Source organism: Dendrobium catenatum, unplaced genomic scaffold (assembly GCF_001605985.2).
Source record: "Dendrobium catenatum unplaced genomic scaffold, ASM160598v2 fragScaff_scaffold_412, whole genome shotgun sequence".
Lineage (NCBI taxonomy): Eukaryota > Viridiplantae > Streptophyta > Magnoliopsida > Asparagales > Orchidaceae > Dendrobium > Dendrobium catenatum.
The window spans coordinates 1,524,306-1,541,345 of NW_021318874.1; the positions used below are offsets into that span (position 1 = coordinate 1,524,306).

General features: G+C 33.9%; 1 protein-coding gene across 2 annotated transcripts; it reads left to right on the forward strand.

Annotated features, from left to right (window-relative positions):
• The first annotated feature begins 6,166 nt into the window (after positions 1-6,166).
• Positions 6,167-15,781, forward strand: LOC110114790 (protein PHR1-LIKE 3). 2 transcript variants are annotated; one of them, XM_020847789.2, is made up of 6 exons: positions 6,167-6,418; positions 11,708-11,784; positions 12,094-12,145; positions 12,799-12,877; positions 12,950-13,013; positions 15,343-15,781. In XM_020847789.2, exons 1-6 carry the CDS (start codon positions 6,268-6,270, stop codon positions 15,691-15,693), a joined length of 774 nt encoding a protein of 257 aa, XP_020703448.1. In that variant the 5' UTR covers positions 6,167-6,267; the 3' UTR covers positions 15,694-15,781. The 2 variants fall into 2 exon arrangements, with proteins under 2 accessions (XP_020703448.1, XP_020703449.1); XM_020847790.2 differs by having other exon boundaries at positions 12,808-12,877.
• The last annotated feature ends 1,259 nt before the right edge of the window (positions 15,782-17,040 follow it).

The following is a 17,040-nucleotide window of genomic DNA, read 5'->3' on the forward strand; positions in this document are numbered from 1 at the left end:
CAGACAACGGTCTTTTTGACCCCGGTCTCCTGCCGACTACAGTTCTTCAGGCCTTTGTCGCCTACTATGGTCCTTCCGACCTCCATCAACAGACAACGGTCTTTCTGACTCCGGTCTCCTGCCGACCACGGTCCTTCAGGCCAAACAAACCTGTATATGTAACTTTTACCATGTAATGCAATCTATATGATGTACATTTGCTACATCAATCCAAGGCCTTCTCCTAAGGAAGGGCCTCATTTGTAATTGACTACAAATACTAGTGGATTCATTCAAACTGGGCTAGGCCCCGTGGTTTTTCCCCCCTTTTCAGGGGTTTTCCACGTAAAAACTTTGGTGTCTCTTATGAACGCTACACCCTCTCACTTATCTGATTGTGTGCTGGATCTTCGTACAACGCTAAGACATTAAACTATATATTTCTCTACCGCCGCGAATATTCCAGGACGCAACACACATATATAGTGATATTCGGCCTTCTCTGCTCATTAAGCTTCCGCATCCACGATTAGATCCGCCATCTCTTATACAGTTTGTTCTTTTCGTCGCTTTTTTTTATGTATGTATGTGCCCATTAATCAATTATGATTGTGAATAGTTGTTTGTGAGATTCTTTTTTCCTATGATCATTGTAACACATATATAGTGATATTCGGCCTTCTCTGCTCATTAAGCTTCCGCATCCACGATTAGATCCGCCATCTCTTATACAGTTTGTTCTTTTCGTCGCTTTTTTTTATGTATGTATGTGCCCATTAATCAATTATGATTGTGAATAGTTGTTTGTGAGATTCTTTTTTCCTATGATCATTGTAAAATTTTATATAATTTTTGTAATCTATGAACAAGATTGGAGTCTTGGTTTAGCTTTGTCTAGAACAAACATAATTTTCCTGTTTGCTGCCTTTACAAAATTGTAATCCTATTTTAATTTTAGATTAACTTTGCATAGCATGTATTATTCTTAAAAATTGAATTATAATGATGAAATTGTTAAGCAGTACAATATGTTTTTACTTGAGTTACGTGAGATCGATAGGATGTGATGTAATCAGAGCAAGTAAGTTATCTTTTGAATGCATATTTTAAATATAAATGAGTTTACAGATAATTTTATATTTTTATTTAATGCTCTCCTCAATCTCAGCCATGCCTCCAAGATTATGCACAATTCTAGTTTCTTGATTTCTCTGTTTTGTTGCAAGAATAGTTTTCCAAAGAGAAGAGAGGGATAGAGAGATAACAAGAAATTAGATTTCCTTTTATTACTTAGGTTTATACAATATGGGGTAATTTATAAGAGTACATACAATATCTATTTATAGAGATTTTTTTTATGGATAAGTTGTCAATGCGATCAACCTAACGTAAAATCTAGACCAATACACAACAATCTTCATCTTGATCCAGATTTTGCCATCAAAGAGCCACATGTGCACCTATGGCAATCTAATTGGCTCCCTACATTATATCCATGAGCAATCCCGTTGAATCAAGCTCTATCCCGCTCGCAAACTGTCTCCACTATGTGTTCCGATCCACTGCTCCAGATTGCGCTCTCGCTGTTCCACCCGTGATCCGCACGCCCATACCTTCTACATTGTATGCTCCTATGTGCTTCCGACCACACATATGCTCATTCACGACACGCTCACGCTCTATCATCTAACACATTCCATTTTGCCAGTCTTCCCCAGACACCCATCCGTGCTCCAGCCTATGACTTCACACAACCCGATCTGATTTCGAGTCTGCAACAAACCTGTCGCCCCGAGGTTCATGATCTTGTCGTTCTTGATCCATTGCTCAAACACACTAAACCTAATTTGCTTGCTGATTTGCTTGACGCCACCTCAAAATGTATAACAGGACTTTGCTAGCTCGATTCATCTCCTGTGACTTGTCCCAGTTCTTATACAGCCCGCACTTCTGCCTAGAACGACCCTGCCCGCTTAGCCTCCCATGTCCATGCTCACGTGATTTGCCTGACTCCACACCATCAAAGAATTACCAGTGCACTTGTTGGCGAAATCTATATCATAATGATGAATATGAAAAAAAAAAAAAAAAACCTATGAGGGAAATATCTATCATCTTAACTTTATATTTCACAAAATACATCATTTAATTTTGCGCTTTTATCTTAAAATGTCAATCAAATTGAAAATATGCGCCTCTAAATTAATATAGGAACATACAAAATATATTGACTTTATATTTCACAAACAACATCATTTTTTTTTTTTGTGAATGAATTGACTTTTCTTTGCAATTTTTAATTCCCTAATAATGTACTAACCCACATATGTTAAACATTTAATTTATTTAAATCACGAAGTAATACATAGTTAAAATTTTCTAATTCAAATTAATTAACAACTATACGGTTCACCAATATAATTACATCTTCATAAGCTCCTTCCCAATTATTTCATTTCTAAATAATATAATTACCCCACTTAAAATAATCATTCACATCAACTCCACCAATAAATAACTATAAGTTATTTAAAAATAATTACTTCATAGCATATAATGCAATTAATAATTGATAACCCGCTACTCATGACCAACCCAACAGGCCCGCATACCTGGCCCGCTCGCCTAACCCTGCCGCCAAACCGGCCAGCACACCAGCCAAGCCCATCACGGTGGACAAATTGCCAGCTCACCAAAGCCAGTAGTTAACGACTGGCATCAGTTTTTTTTTTTTTTTAATTCAGTTTTATTTATTTGTCCTTTTAAAAATGTGTCCTCATATCAATTTCGCTATTTTCAAAACCGGCGAAATACGTCTCAGCCTCGATTTAGATTAGATTCGTGCAATCAGGACATCGGACGATGGAAGATTGGAGACTTGAAGCGAAAACACCTAAGATCGACAGCTACTCACATCTCTTCACAAAGCAGAACCAAAGGTTGGAAAGGCTCGCGATTTTTTTCTGACTACTTTGGGCTTTTTATATTTGGGAAGATTTAAAATAGAAAGACATAATTTTCTTAGAGATTTACTAATGTTTTATTAGTTTTATAATTAATAACATATAATTAAATTTATAATTATTTATTAAATAAATACCATATATTTTTATTCAACTAAAAAGAGATTTAAAATTTATTTTTAATTTTATTAATCTATATAGTAAAATAACAATTTTATTTTCTTGAATTAAAAAAAAAATAAGATCTTCCTTAAAAATAGCTAGAACTTTTCATCTGCCTCAGTGCCTCACTACTTCTATAATTTAAGGTAACGATTAAAATAATTAATAACTTTATCTACCTAAATTATATTTTTAATAGAATTATTTAAAAAACAATTCTTATATCCCCTAATTTAAAATATTTTGTAAAAATAATAAAATAATTTTTTTACTTATTTCATGTTATTCAATTTAACTTTTTGTTTAATTTTACAGAATAAATTGACATGCCATAACTGATTGAATGGGCAGCCAGCCATCCCACTCAAGTCAAGCAATCCTTGCGCGGACAAATTATTCTATGCGGACTCCGAACACAGTTCACTGTCCACAGATCAATTATAATGCGTCATGTCAACGGTACTGAACAGTACCGAGCCGGCTACCGAGTAGAGAGTGACGTGATGTATTTTGGTTGATCTCCAAATAGCGTTCAATATCCGCACAAAACAACCCTACCTCTATTTGGGACAAATTTTTTATTAGTTGTAAATATAATTTTATTTTTCTACAATTTTTTTTTACTTTTTCTTTTTTTTTAATGCTGAAAAGCTACTATTTATAATCCCAATTTATTTTCTCATAACAACTTTATAATTAACTTTTTAAAACACTACAACTGCAGCCATCCCAAACATTTCCTAAATTTGGATTTGGACATATTACAATACATGGCCTTCAAATATAGCTCAAATATTAACATTCAAGACGTAATTACGATTTGTGAACACTGGTCACGCGACTGCACTAATTTTCAGCAACATAAACGGATAAACGACGACCTAATGCGTGTAAATGCCTTTTTTTTTTGGACATTTAGGCCATTTAAGGCAAACTCACATACACAACGCATACACATGGACTCGAACCTTGGACCTCTTAGTTGGAAGCCTAAGCTTTCAACCAATAGGCCAAGAAGAGTTGTGTAAATGCCGTATCTCTTAAAATATTTGAGCTATTAAACTATTCGCACATTGGGTCGTCTTATGTAGTTATATGGCCATTTTGTAGAGTTTCATTTCAGAGAAAAAAAAAAAAGAATTTTAAAATTCTTTTGTTAAGCAAGCAAAGAGATATTATATCGCAAATTGATATTAAAATTCTTAATTGCGTAACAAAATAAACAAAATATTAATTATATTTAAAGTAATTTTATTTTGAAATTCCCTCCAAATAATATATAGCCGCCACCTCTATGTGCTAATATAAAAATAAAATAAAATAATATTATAGGCTAATTATTATGTTTTTAATCATGAATCTAGTCATGGAATTGTTAGCTTGTCATGTATCATCTAATTTATCTCGCTTGCCCTCAAGTGCCTTCAAATTTAAATTATATATTTCCCTTACTCATGATCTTCATGTTATAGCTTTAGAATGAGTATCGTTTTAACTACTCATCATCACTATCATGATTTTGTTAAGTTATCTTATCCACCACTTTCACATCATGTAGCCTCAACCCTAAGATGTTTATCATCATCTCCAGGCAGATGAACATTCCAACCAACAGTAATGGCCTCACCAAGGGCTGTCAAAATTAGGTCACAGGTCGAGTTTGGGTCTAGCATGTAACTGACTCAACACCAGTTGATCCAACAAGAAGACGATTCGTTTTTGCAAACAGGTTAAGTATTTCAACCTAAACCCGAACTGCGCGGGTTGACCTGACCCGACCCATGCACACATTTTGATTCAAAAAATGGAAGCATGCGAGTCTACGTTGGTGACCGCAGTTAGGGCGAATTGGGACCGTAAGGGTGCAGGTGGGGTGAGGCGTCAACTGCTCAATTAGTTGGCAACGACGACGAGTCTGTGACTGCAGTCAGGGCGATATGCAAGCGACGAGAAAGCAGCGCATGCTTTTCCCGGGTTGAGTTCGAGTTTCGGGTCAACCCGAACCCAATCTGATTTTCCAAAATGGGTCGAATCGGGTCAACCATAACCCGGAATTTTTGGGTCGAGTCAGGTTTGAGTCAAATTTTATGGGTCGTGTCAAATATTGACACCCCTAACCTCACCTAACCCTCTAAAATAGCTTAATTTGTTGTATTTAGTTAATGTCTATTTCACCTCGTAATGGAGATCATATCGACCATACTTAGTTGCTTCCACCTGCAACATCCTATCATGATATTTTTGCCCTAAAAATGAGACTATTTATATATTCAATCACTAATATTAAAAAAATTAATAATGATTGTCTCTCACCTTTACATTGGTTCCTTCTTCCAGCTTAGCTAAAACCACCTAATATAATTTAAATCTCACTTTATATTAAAAATTATTTAACCGGGCATCTCATAACTATTCGTTTCTTATGTTTTCATATAAAATTTATGTGACGTCGATTTTTCATAATTAAAGCTATAAAATTATGCCTCTATTCACACAACTCTCATTTAATAAGATTTATTAACTCGTCTTTAAATTAGCTCAAACTATTAAATAACAAAAAAATTTGATGGTAAAACTTCAATACCAATAAACAATTAAACAATATGATCATATTACAAAATTCCCCATAACAAATTTTAATTTATTTTTGAGAATTGAGAGCCGGAGTCCAATAAATATTAAAATAATAAAAAAGTACATCATAGTGATTTGGTAAATAACGAAAAAACAACAAAAAGAATTGTCATATTTTACAATTTTATTAACAAATAAATAAAGGAGAGAGAGTACGAGCACTGGTGTGAGTTAGCTTGATTAATTAAAAAATAATAATAAAATTATTATAAAGGTTTTTGTCAGTTTAAATATTTTGATATAATCTTGTTTAAATTTATATTAGATATATAGTATAATAAAATAAATTTAAATCATACCATTTATATTAATATTTTTTATAATTTTAAAAATAAATTAAACAATTTTAAAATTAATCTTAATATATTTTATAATAAAAATTAAAGCGTAAGAGGTGGGGCTAAAATGTTTTCTATATAAATTGCCAGGCCGACTCTCCTAACTGCCCTCGTCTCCTTCCTCAGCTCATTTTTCTACTTCGCTTCCAATTTCCTCCTCTGCTCACTGAATCATTTTAGGGTTTCGGAGAATGTACTTGAATGGAGGAGGATTGGAAGGAACGAGTCTCCCGGCGGACGCCAGCCTGGTTCTCACCTCGGATCCCAAACCCCGTCTCCGGTGGACGGCTGAGCTCCACGATCGCTTCGTCGATTCCGTCGCCCAGCTCGGAGGCCCCGACAGTGAGCCCGTACCTTATTTCTCCCTCCCTCCCTCCAATGCGTTCACTTTCCTGTCGTAATTTGATTATTGTCTGATTTATGTAGCCATTTTCTACAATGAATAATTTTGTCTTCAGAATGATAAGTTTGCTTGTTTCATATCGCTTTAATTTGCTTTCAGTTATGTTTCTTGGTTCATGGATTAAACTGTACCTTTGATTCAATTCATCATCTTGGCTGTTGATCGTATTTGTTAATAGTCAACATATCAACAGTCGATTACTGAGAATAGTGAAATCTAGCTTCGCTCTTTTTCAGTTCGTCGATTGTTCCCATAAGTTAATTATAACTTTCTGCTAATTTTATTTATATGTTGGAAAGGAAAATATTCAAGTCATATATATTGATCCCATGGCATAGCTTGTGCATCTGTGTTTTTGAATTGAATGGTGTTTTTTTTTCGTACATTTTAAATTCTTTATTAAACTGCAGTACTCGGAGAAGATTTAGAAAGCCGAATTCCCAAGTACTTATCTGTTTTATTAATATTTTTGGTTGAAATGGAAAACCTTTTTTAGATTATGTTGATGAGTCTTTTGCGATCATGTTGATTTTACTGATTCGGAGTCAGGACTTTGCCGATTCTTTTGCCTGTGTTTTTGATGATAATAAAGTAAGATGCCATGAAATATGACCTCAGGAAAAAAAAAAAAAAGCTGCCCCACACCACATCCTACCCTCTCTTTTCTCCCTGTGAAAGAAGGATAAAATATTACACTTGATTTCAGTAATTTGTTATCCTTCTTTTCAATTTGCAAATTTCTCCCATATCTCCTCTTCTCCCATTAGATTCTATTCTCCACTTATCAGAAAATGTGCCCCTGCATCCCTCTTGAATCACTTTAGAACTCTATGCTGTCATTGCCAGCAAACAAGCCCAAACACGACTCCTTCCACTAACAATAAGCCCTGTTCCCAACACGCCTCTCTTATTCTGATTATCTCAATCATGCTCATATGCTTCTTGGAGTTCCTTATCAACATCATGTCCTTATCTAACTATATTTAGAAGTAGATTATTTTGAACTTTTCTCTTATTCTTCATATTATACATAGATCTACATATTTTGATACTTGTGAGGAGCCATCTATTACCCCACCTTGGGTTATTTTTCTGGTCTTTATGTCCACAACATTGTTCAATCTACATTGTTTCCATTCGATTCCGTTCTTGGCAAACCAATACAAGTGAATGTTATTATCATTTCTCTCCCGACATTGATCACTCTCTTGCAGCCTGTGTTCTTATTGAAATATACGTTTATGCCCCTTCGATTGAGAAGATATGCATTCATACCTTTCACGTGGTTATTGGAAGAAAGTAAAATTTGAGGTTTTGCATACAACCTTGCAAAATCTTGGTCATAATTATGCTAATTGCCTCTAGAGCTCATTCGGAATTTAGAAAATTCTCCTCCATGAGCCCTTTTATTAAGGATAACTATTGATTGTGTTACGAAAACATAAGATTTATGTTTGATAAATATTAATGATCAAATTGAACTGAACAACTTTCTAGAAGATGCTCCCCAAAAAGAATGTTTTCATGCTCTAGAAACTACAAATTCCTCTTTAATGTCTATGCCTTTTGTAGCTATTATTAGTCTATTTGATGTTAGTATCTTCACTATTCCCCTTCATTTGTATATCAAATATGTTTGTTGGTCCTACTGATACTTCAAGTGTCATTCTTGGGGATTATATTTTTGGCTTATTGAGGGTCCCTTAGTTACTCAGACTCTCTCTTATCCCTTGACGTTAGAGCTTTGTTCCGCAATGCTATTCATGTTTATTCTGAATTGGAGGTTGTTGATGATTCATGCTCTATTCAGTCTCAAGATTCTATCAGACGTCTAATTGGTTTAATGGATAAAATGTTTCAACTCGTGTTTTCTCGAGGAAGCACATGCAAATATATATTTTTACTTCATTCTATGAGGTTTATTAAATTTCAAGCCAGACACAATAAATCTCTTGATGATATTGGCATTCTTGACTTAGTAGGTGTTTGAATGTATGTTTCTCTTCTCTTTGATAAATATTACACTTTTGGCTTCAAGTTATTTCGATCCAGTGTGTTTTATTCCTTGCTTCTTTAGATGGTTCTTTGGAACTGTCTGTTCATGTATCCTTTTCACTGACTGATTATAAAATTTTGTCGCCTTAAAAAAATACATAAATTTTGATGTTTGATGAGAGACATTATTGGTATGATTTTGTAAAAAGAAATAATTAAATAAAAATGTACATTTTTTAAATTGAAGGGAAAATTTTTATGACTGAGTAAAGTAATTTATGGAGTGAAAGTGTTTTTCTTGCTGTAATTTTTTTTCTTCGTAATGTTTTTTTCCTTCTAATCGTTAAATGATAAAATGCTTGCATAAATACTATTCGTTCTGCTCAACTGAAAGTTGAAAAGGTATTTTAGCTCTCTCTACAGGTTTGAAACAGTATGCAATTTTGTATATTTCCTAAATGCATGCTTTTTCTTACAATTGCTAATAATAACCGGCAGACATTTTTATCTTATTTGTAATTAATAAGAAAAAAATATTGATATGATTTATTATTTATTATATAAGATAAAAAATATTGAATGAGCAATTTTCTATAAAAATAATGTAAATATACTGAAATATAAATTCAACTTAAAACTATAAGTACCCAATTAAATCAAATTTATTAGTGTTAAAAAATAGAAAAGGTTTAATAAAATGTAAATACTATTTATTCTACAGTACTATATGATCTTTTTTTTTTGCCCATTTCTATTCCATGGAGCCGTGTATAAATTGTTCTATATGGCAGTTCAATTGTGCCACTTGGCAATGTAAATTTTTTGCCACTTTTTTTTTCTTTTTATAAATATTTTGAATGAAGTTTAGCTGCTTGTTTTTTTCTTGAACCCATAGATGAATATAATTCTTGACAAATGGCATAAAATTGTCTAGTAGTGCTTGCCTATTTTGCTCAATTTAATTATGTAAAAAAATAATTATTAAATTTATGATGCATGATTATTTAATGCAAGGGTAAATTTGAAATTTTGAGTAAGTAAAGCATCACTCTTTTACCATTGCCCGTCCCACAGGAACCCCCAATACGTATGCCTAAGTTTTTTCAAGTACGTGCCATGCTCATGTTTATCAATGATCCATGTTGAGTTTGCTGGTGAAGTTTATATGCAGGACTGCAGGAATCATCACAGGATTTCCTCCTCATACTGTTTCCTTAATTATCTCTGGCCTGCGTAGTCTGTTCTGTGGCAAAAATGAAATGCATCCATATGAACTAACAAACTAAGCAACTTTTTGAGGAAATAAGGATGAACTGCATGAGTCTTAAGTTAGATTAGACATTTTTTTGGTTAAAATAATGTGATGATTAATTAGATTTGTTTCTGAAATACTTGTAATCTTCATATTCTTGTGGTTTCTAGGAAGTTTTGTGATTTGTAGGTAGTGCTCGTAGCAACTCTTTATAAGATAATGTTATCAAGCATGTATCAGAGTATAAAGCCCCCCTGGAGCATGCATTGGCTGAAGCTTCTCATGAATAGCCTTTTCCTTTAGGTTCTAAAAACTCAAGTATTGCGTGCTAGAACATTCATAGCGATATAGAGCTAGAGAATTACCTTAACAATTTGTATGACGATACTATACACACAGATAAGAGAGGAGTGCAAGAATTGTAAGAGACATTAGAATTTTTATGTGAAAATTTAAAAAATAAAAAAATCATGGGGCCTACCCTAGTTAAACTGATTCCACTAGTTTTTCATTGGTTATAAATGATGTCCTTTCTTGGGGGAAGATACTGATTCAATTTATTAAACATACATTGTATAGTACATTTTCATGGTTGAAGTTGGAAGAACCCTTTGACATAAGAATTACTTTCAAGAGATCATTTGTTGTATGTTGGTCGAATTCTTTTAAGGAGGGGAGACTAAAGACGTAATCTTGCATAAATTTTAATGATGGTGTTGGGAGTCCTAATTGATGTTGATGGCATGCATCAATCTTATAAATGACGTCAAGCATTAGCATACATAATGAAGTCAAAATGCGTGGGTGTAGCCAAATGATAATGGTCAAAGGAATGTAGTTGGACAATGGTGATCAGAAAATAGTAGTCAAGCGACGATGATCGAAGGATCGTAGTTGATTGATGGTAGTAGGAGGATTATAGTTGGGCAACAATGGTCTAAGGAGCATAATCAGGCGACAGATGTGGATGACAGTGGTCAGATGACCATAGTAGAACAATGGTAATTGGGGGAGTGTAGTCAAGCAATGGTTGTCGGATGAGTGTAGCTGGATGACGACGATTGGAGGACTATAGTCAATCGCCTATAAGCTCTCTTGAATTTCAAGTCAACACCAATCCCCCCTTCCCTCCAACTCCTTCATGTAGAGAGTGAGAAATTATTTCTATATATATATTTTTTAGAGTGGCTTACCCGATTAAATATAACCAAAATCCGTAACACTTTATCAGTTGACCCGTATTGATTCCCTTGATCATATAATAATTTTTTTTGCATTTCTGTAGCTTACTAATGTTATAATTAAATGATATTGGGCTCATTGGATTTGTCTCATCGATACACTCAATTTGATTATAAGCATGCAAAATTTGAAGGTCATTTGATCATCCAATTAATATCATGATGTTTTCAATTATGCTTCAAGTGCTATAGCTTAGTTTATTCATACTCGTATCAGACCACTTTCGGTATTTGGGTTCGTCTCATTGAAGCATTCAATTTGATTATAAGCATGAAATAATTAGACTTAGGATGGCCCTCAATTTCATTTTGGAAATTTCTAATTTAAATATGCATCGTGATTCATGCCCGATCAACGTGATTTTGATAATGTATCAATAAATATAAACAAGTGGCTTATTAGATAATTCTACCTGAAATAAGCTGACTATATATATATTGGTTTCATGATTGGAAGTAAATATTGCATTCTTTATCAATTTTAATTGGGTAGAAAGTTATCACCGGCACTTGATCATTGGATTCCTGAGGTTGACTTTGATTTTATTGTAAACAGAACTACTTTATTTCTGATGTGATTGTTTTTGCCATTTATTTTTATTTCATGTGCTTCTCTCCTTTGCAAGTTATTCCATGTGCAGTTTTAATTAGTTCTCTTACATGTATCGATCTTCTTTTAATTCCAAGCTAGAGAAGGTTGGAGTTTTACATCTGATACCTGTTTCGGGCTTCTTTTGCAGAAGCAACGCCAAAGGCCATACTGAGGATCATGAATGTAAAAGGACTTACACTATATCATTTGAAGAGTCATCTTCAGGTTGCCTCTGAACTAGCACTAAGTTTATTCGAATAATTTGCAAGGAAACTAAATAACTTAGCTTATTTATTGTTGCAAATTCTTCCATACTGCTCATCTTTGCATATATGTAACATTAGAGACTTTCAAAGCCAGATGACAATTTCTATGAATAATATCTAGTTAAAATTTTGCATTTTTTAATGAAATGATCATTCTATTTGTCTTACAAAGCTCCCGTGTGAAAATTGCAATGAAGCTATGACATCTGTACTTTTGCATGGAACAAAAGCTCATCTTTCTTAACATTTTAAATTGCTCATTTTACAGAAATACAGAATGGGGAAGCAATCATCAAAGGATCTTGAAAACTCTATTGATGGTATTTCTCTCCCCCACTTTCCATCTCTCAAGTACATGCCGACTTTGCTGCTTTTCAATGTTTGTAGATATAATGATTTCTTGGACTATAAGAGAATTTTGTTATCAAGACACTTTTTTTTTGTGAAGCAGGCCATGTGGAACTTTAAGCGACCCAGTTTTTCTGGGTTTAAGTAGTTTGATCTTTTTCCCAAATAAACTATATGTATCACTAGATAAATCACAATCACTGAGTTTTATGGAAGGCTCTACAGGTCTAAAACTGGTATAAATTAATAAAAATCCAAATTAAAAGCTGTTCAATTTCACCTAACATAATCAGCTCTAGTAACTACAACTGCTAAACAATAATATTTTATGAGTTTTTCTTCTTCTATTTTTCTGCTATTTTTTTGTCATGTTTATAAATTGACCAAACATTTTTCCACAACAAAATTCATGCAAGCAGCAATATCAAATTGCAAAAATGTGAAATTTCAGGTGCAAAAAAAGAGGATAATTTCCATTTGGAAGGTGATATTGACAGCTTAATAGAGCATATGTTGATTAAGAGCTTTTTTTATTGCAAGTCTTTGATATTTTCAAGATGCAGAATAACTTTTTTTTTTTAACTTGCTTCGATGTTAGTAATTATACTTATTTCTGTTTGCCTAGGGAATGCAGTCTCTGCTGCTGTGGAAAGTCAGGGAAGTACATGCGCAACATCTACGCTTGCAACTCCAGAACATAACGAGTAAGTTCAACTTTAATTTTCTATTCGATTTTCAATTCTTATTAAAACATCTAATCTCTCATTCCCTGGCAGTGGGTGCAATGAGGCAATGAGAGTACAAATGGAACTTCAGAGAAGACTGCATGAACAACTTGAGGTTAGTTTGCTCATCTGTCATATTGAAAATTCCTACTACTGAACAAATTTAAATTTCTGCCGTCTACCAACCTCAGCAGAACAAAAAATTGACATTTTAGGAAGTTGGGCAAAAGATTCAATTAAACTGTAATTGAAAATTGAAGGCAGTTCTAAATAGGAATAAAAAGTAAAACAGTTTATAAAGTCAACACGGATTTATTCACGAGATAAACCTGATGAATATGATGATCTATCAGGTTACCCGTAATTAGGGCTGCGAACGAACTGAGTCGAGCCAAGTATGTGCGTGTTCATGTTTGAGTTCGTTTATTATCAGCTTGTTCAAATTCGATTCAAGTTCACGAAAATATTTAATGAGTATTTTTGAGCTATCAAATGAGCCCGCTCATGAACATATCTAATTAGTGTTTTTGAGCTACCAAGTAAACACATTCACGAACAAACAATGTATGACGATCTATGCTTCATCTTATATTTGTTCGAAGAGTGGGTTGTTCATGATTTTAGGTGGATGCGGTAAATAAAAATAAATTATTAAATGATTTTAGACTGAATTAGTAAAAATAAATTATTGAATTATTAAATCTAATATAGTTGTAATCGAGCTTCTTTGTCGAACTCTAATCTAGCCTCTTAAAGAATTAGCTTGTTCAGGAACATTAAACGATATTGTTTATGAATATAAACGAACCGAACGCCAAGTTGTTCAAGCTCATTTATTTAACTATTGAGTATTTATCAAAAGTTTTCAAGCTCGTTCGTCTACCTTATCAAACGAACATGAACGAGTTCTTATCGAGCCGAGCCGCGAGTAGCTAGTCAAATGCATGGTTCATTTGCAGCTCTACATGTTTGATACGGCATCACCAAATTTAGCTTGATCGGGCACGAATCTCGAGGCAAAAGCTAGTTGGAAACTTTAAAAATTAATTCCGGGAGCACCCGAACTCCGATTTCAACGAGCTTATAGTCAAACTGAGCGTCTCGGAAATACAAACTCAACGACACTAAGATCAACCCAATCCGAGCCCAAATGAGTCCTAATCAAGGGCCCGAAGCGCTGTTGGAAGGTTCAAACCGCAATTTGAGTTACCAAACGGTCTCCGATTTTAACGAGCTTATACTCGAATCGAGCGGCTCGACGAGACGAATCCAACGAGCCCAAGATCGCCGAATTCCGACATCATTAAGGCCCCCAAATGTCTAACGAACGGTGCACGATCGAAGGGTTCGATATCGGCCGTCCATTCAAACCACTCCCTATTCGCCCGTGATCTCACACCTATTTACGAGCCATGCCACTCTAGAAAAACTATAAATAGAGCCCTCATTCTTCACAAGGGGGACTCAAGTAAAGAGAGAAGAAGAAGGAAAAGGGGAAAAGGGGAAAAGGCGAATCCTCTTCTCCTCGACCACCGCCGGAGCTCTTCCCGCCACCTGAATACGCCGGAACTCTGCCGGATTTTCGGGAAACGACGAGATTCTGCAAAACTTTGTAAATTTGTTTCAAGTTGTAATCTGATCGTCCCGATTTGTGGGACGAATCAGTTTCTTGTAATTTACAAAAATACTAGTAGAATTTTACAACTGGGCAAGACCCCGTGGTTTTTTCCCTTTTTGGGTTTTCCACGTATAAATCCCGGTGTTCATATTCTCGTTACTGTTTGTGTGTTAAATTTACGTGCAACGCTCGGATGCGAATTTACAAACTCTACCGCTGCGTATTTTCTAGCACGCAACAATGTTATTTTTGGAAAATTCTAAATAGCTGCAACAATGTTGAAAACAGCCTAATGTGATGTGCAACCCAAGTTTGTATTTGCTTGTTTTTTGTGTTGATGAACATGTATTTATACACCCAAAAGCTCATGTAGGAACATATATAAAAAAGAAATTACGAACATGCCACAGAATTTTTATACATTTATATATCTAATGCTTAAATTTTTTATATATTTACTCGTTCAATATCATAAGCTCTACACCACATAAAAATACTTCTAATGAAGGATAGATTTTCCTGCATATATTTTAGTGTGATAAGATACTATATATATAAATACAAAAATTTAAATATTTGATGTATAAATACATGAAAATTATATGATATGTAAGCAAACTCTCCAAAAGAAAGCTTCTCTCAATGGTTGCATCTTAATAATAGCTTTGAAACTTGCTCGAATTAGAACAGGTTGATTGTAGAGTTAGGCTTCGTTTGGGACAGCTTTCTTTGCTGCTTAAAGCAGCTTTTTAATTTTTTGTACTAAAAAATTGCTTTCATCCCAAATGAAACCTTAATTTCACCTTAATCATTTTTGTCCCTCCAGGTACAGCGAAGCCTTCAACTACGGATTGAAGCGCAGGGTAAGTACCTTGAAACTATTCTGGAAAGAGCATGCAACGCTCTTGTGGATCAAAATCTTAGAACAAATGAGATTGAATCAAGCAAACAAAAATCCCCAGAATTCGCAAACAGGGAAACCCAAGGATGCTTGGGCTTCTCAATTGAACCTCTCCATCTTCCTTTCCTGTCTGAAATAACTGGAGCATGCCCGGAAGCGAAATCTGGGAACCGAATTCAACAGATGAATAAAAGGCCACGCACTATGCTTTTCAATGGTCAATTGAACTTTGGTGCTAGTCTTCATGATGAACAATCATGGATGAGTTCAGTGTGAACCAAACATTTATTTGTGTTGGGATATTTACATGCATACCACTATATTTCATACTATTTTCATATCTAACCTCTAAAACATTAATATTATATGTCTACCACCCATAGAACAAATTTAGATGAATGAAATGAAATATTAAAGTTTATAAGATGGTATGAATAATAGAAATGAATTATAGGAGTGATATATTTGATATTAAAGTTGTATATGGATGGCAGACATGTAATATTAATGTTTTAGATGTTAGATATGTAAATAGCACTGGTATGTAAATTTCCCTTATTGGGTTTATATCATCACTCATTTTTTTGCGGGGGGCGCGATAAGGTAGCCCAGTCCATTTTCAGGGATAGCTAGATGGTATAATTGGGCATCCTAAACTGAGACTTACGCATAACTGTGCATTTGAGCAGGATATCTTCTGTTAACTATTTTACAGTTGAGTATTATTCATTCACTAGAAGGCTTAATGACAAGTGAAATAGTCTCAGATAATATAATTCACAAACAGATTATACAAAAATTCATGAGCTGTAGCAACAACAGCGGGGCTCAAAAAGAAGCAAGGAATCAAAAGAAAAAAAAAAAACAATTGAAGCTTCATCTGAAAAATTCAAAATGTGGGCTTATAATGGTAAAAAATTACCCAACTCTCATGAAATTAAGTATGCTATGATTGTGACAAGGACATCAACGATTGCCTGAAGGCCAAGGGATGTATGTGATAGGAAAACCTTGTTGATCTCAAGCAATCTTACAAGAAATTTGAGTTTTAGCGAGATTTTACTACAAATCTCCAATCAAACTCAAGAAAAATAACAAATAGATGGTAGGAATTAATGAGAACAAGAAGAAAATAACAAGATACAATTGATCCTCTATTCAAGAACATCAAGGAAAACTCAGAATTTTAGCAAACAATTAAGAGAACTCTAATCCTAATTCCAACCTTCTTAATAAAACACACAAAATAACTCCCCAAAAAGACTAAACATTCTTCCTAATTCGAAAATTTTTCCTCTTCATATCTCTTCCTCTCTCTCTCTACTTAAAGATTGGCATTGTCAAAGAGATTTGAGAGACTCCATTTCAATACAAAATAAGCAAGGACAAAGTGAACTTTCTTGCCTTAACCAACTAGACGAGCTGAAAAAACACACAAGATTATTATTAATACTAATAGAATAATTAATATTTCCAATACATGATTTGATCTAGCCAATAAAAATATCAGGGAAACTTTTTTGGGTGTAGCCTCTTATTAAGATAATATCTTATATTGTATCAAAAGTTTTGAATATATCTAATTTAGCATAGAAAAAACTCTTTTTTATCATTTTAAAAATT

Excerpts from the sequence above, each read along its gene's own strand:
- LOC110114790 (XM_020847789.2), top strand. The coding sequence starts at position 6,268 with ATGTACTTGAATGGAGGAGGATTGGAAGGAACGAGTCTCCCGGCGGAC. Across the intron at positions 11,785-12,093 it reads ATTTGAAGAGTCATCTTCAG|AAATACAGAATGGGGAAGCA; the intron begins GTTGCCTCTGAA and ends CTCATTTTACAG. Across the intron at positions 12,146-12,798 it reads TCTTGAAAACTCTATTGATG|GGAATGCAGTCTCTGCTGCT; the intron begins GTATTTCTCTCC and ends CTGTTTGCCTAG.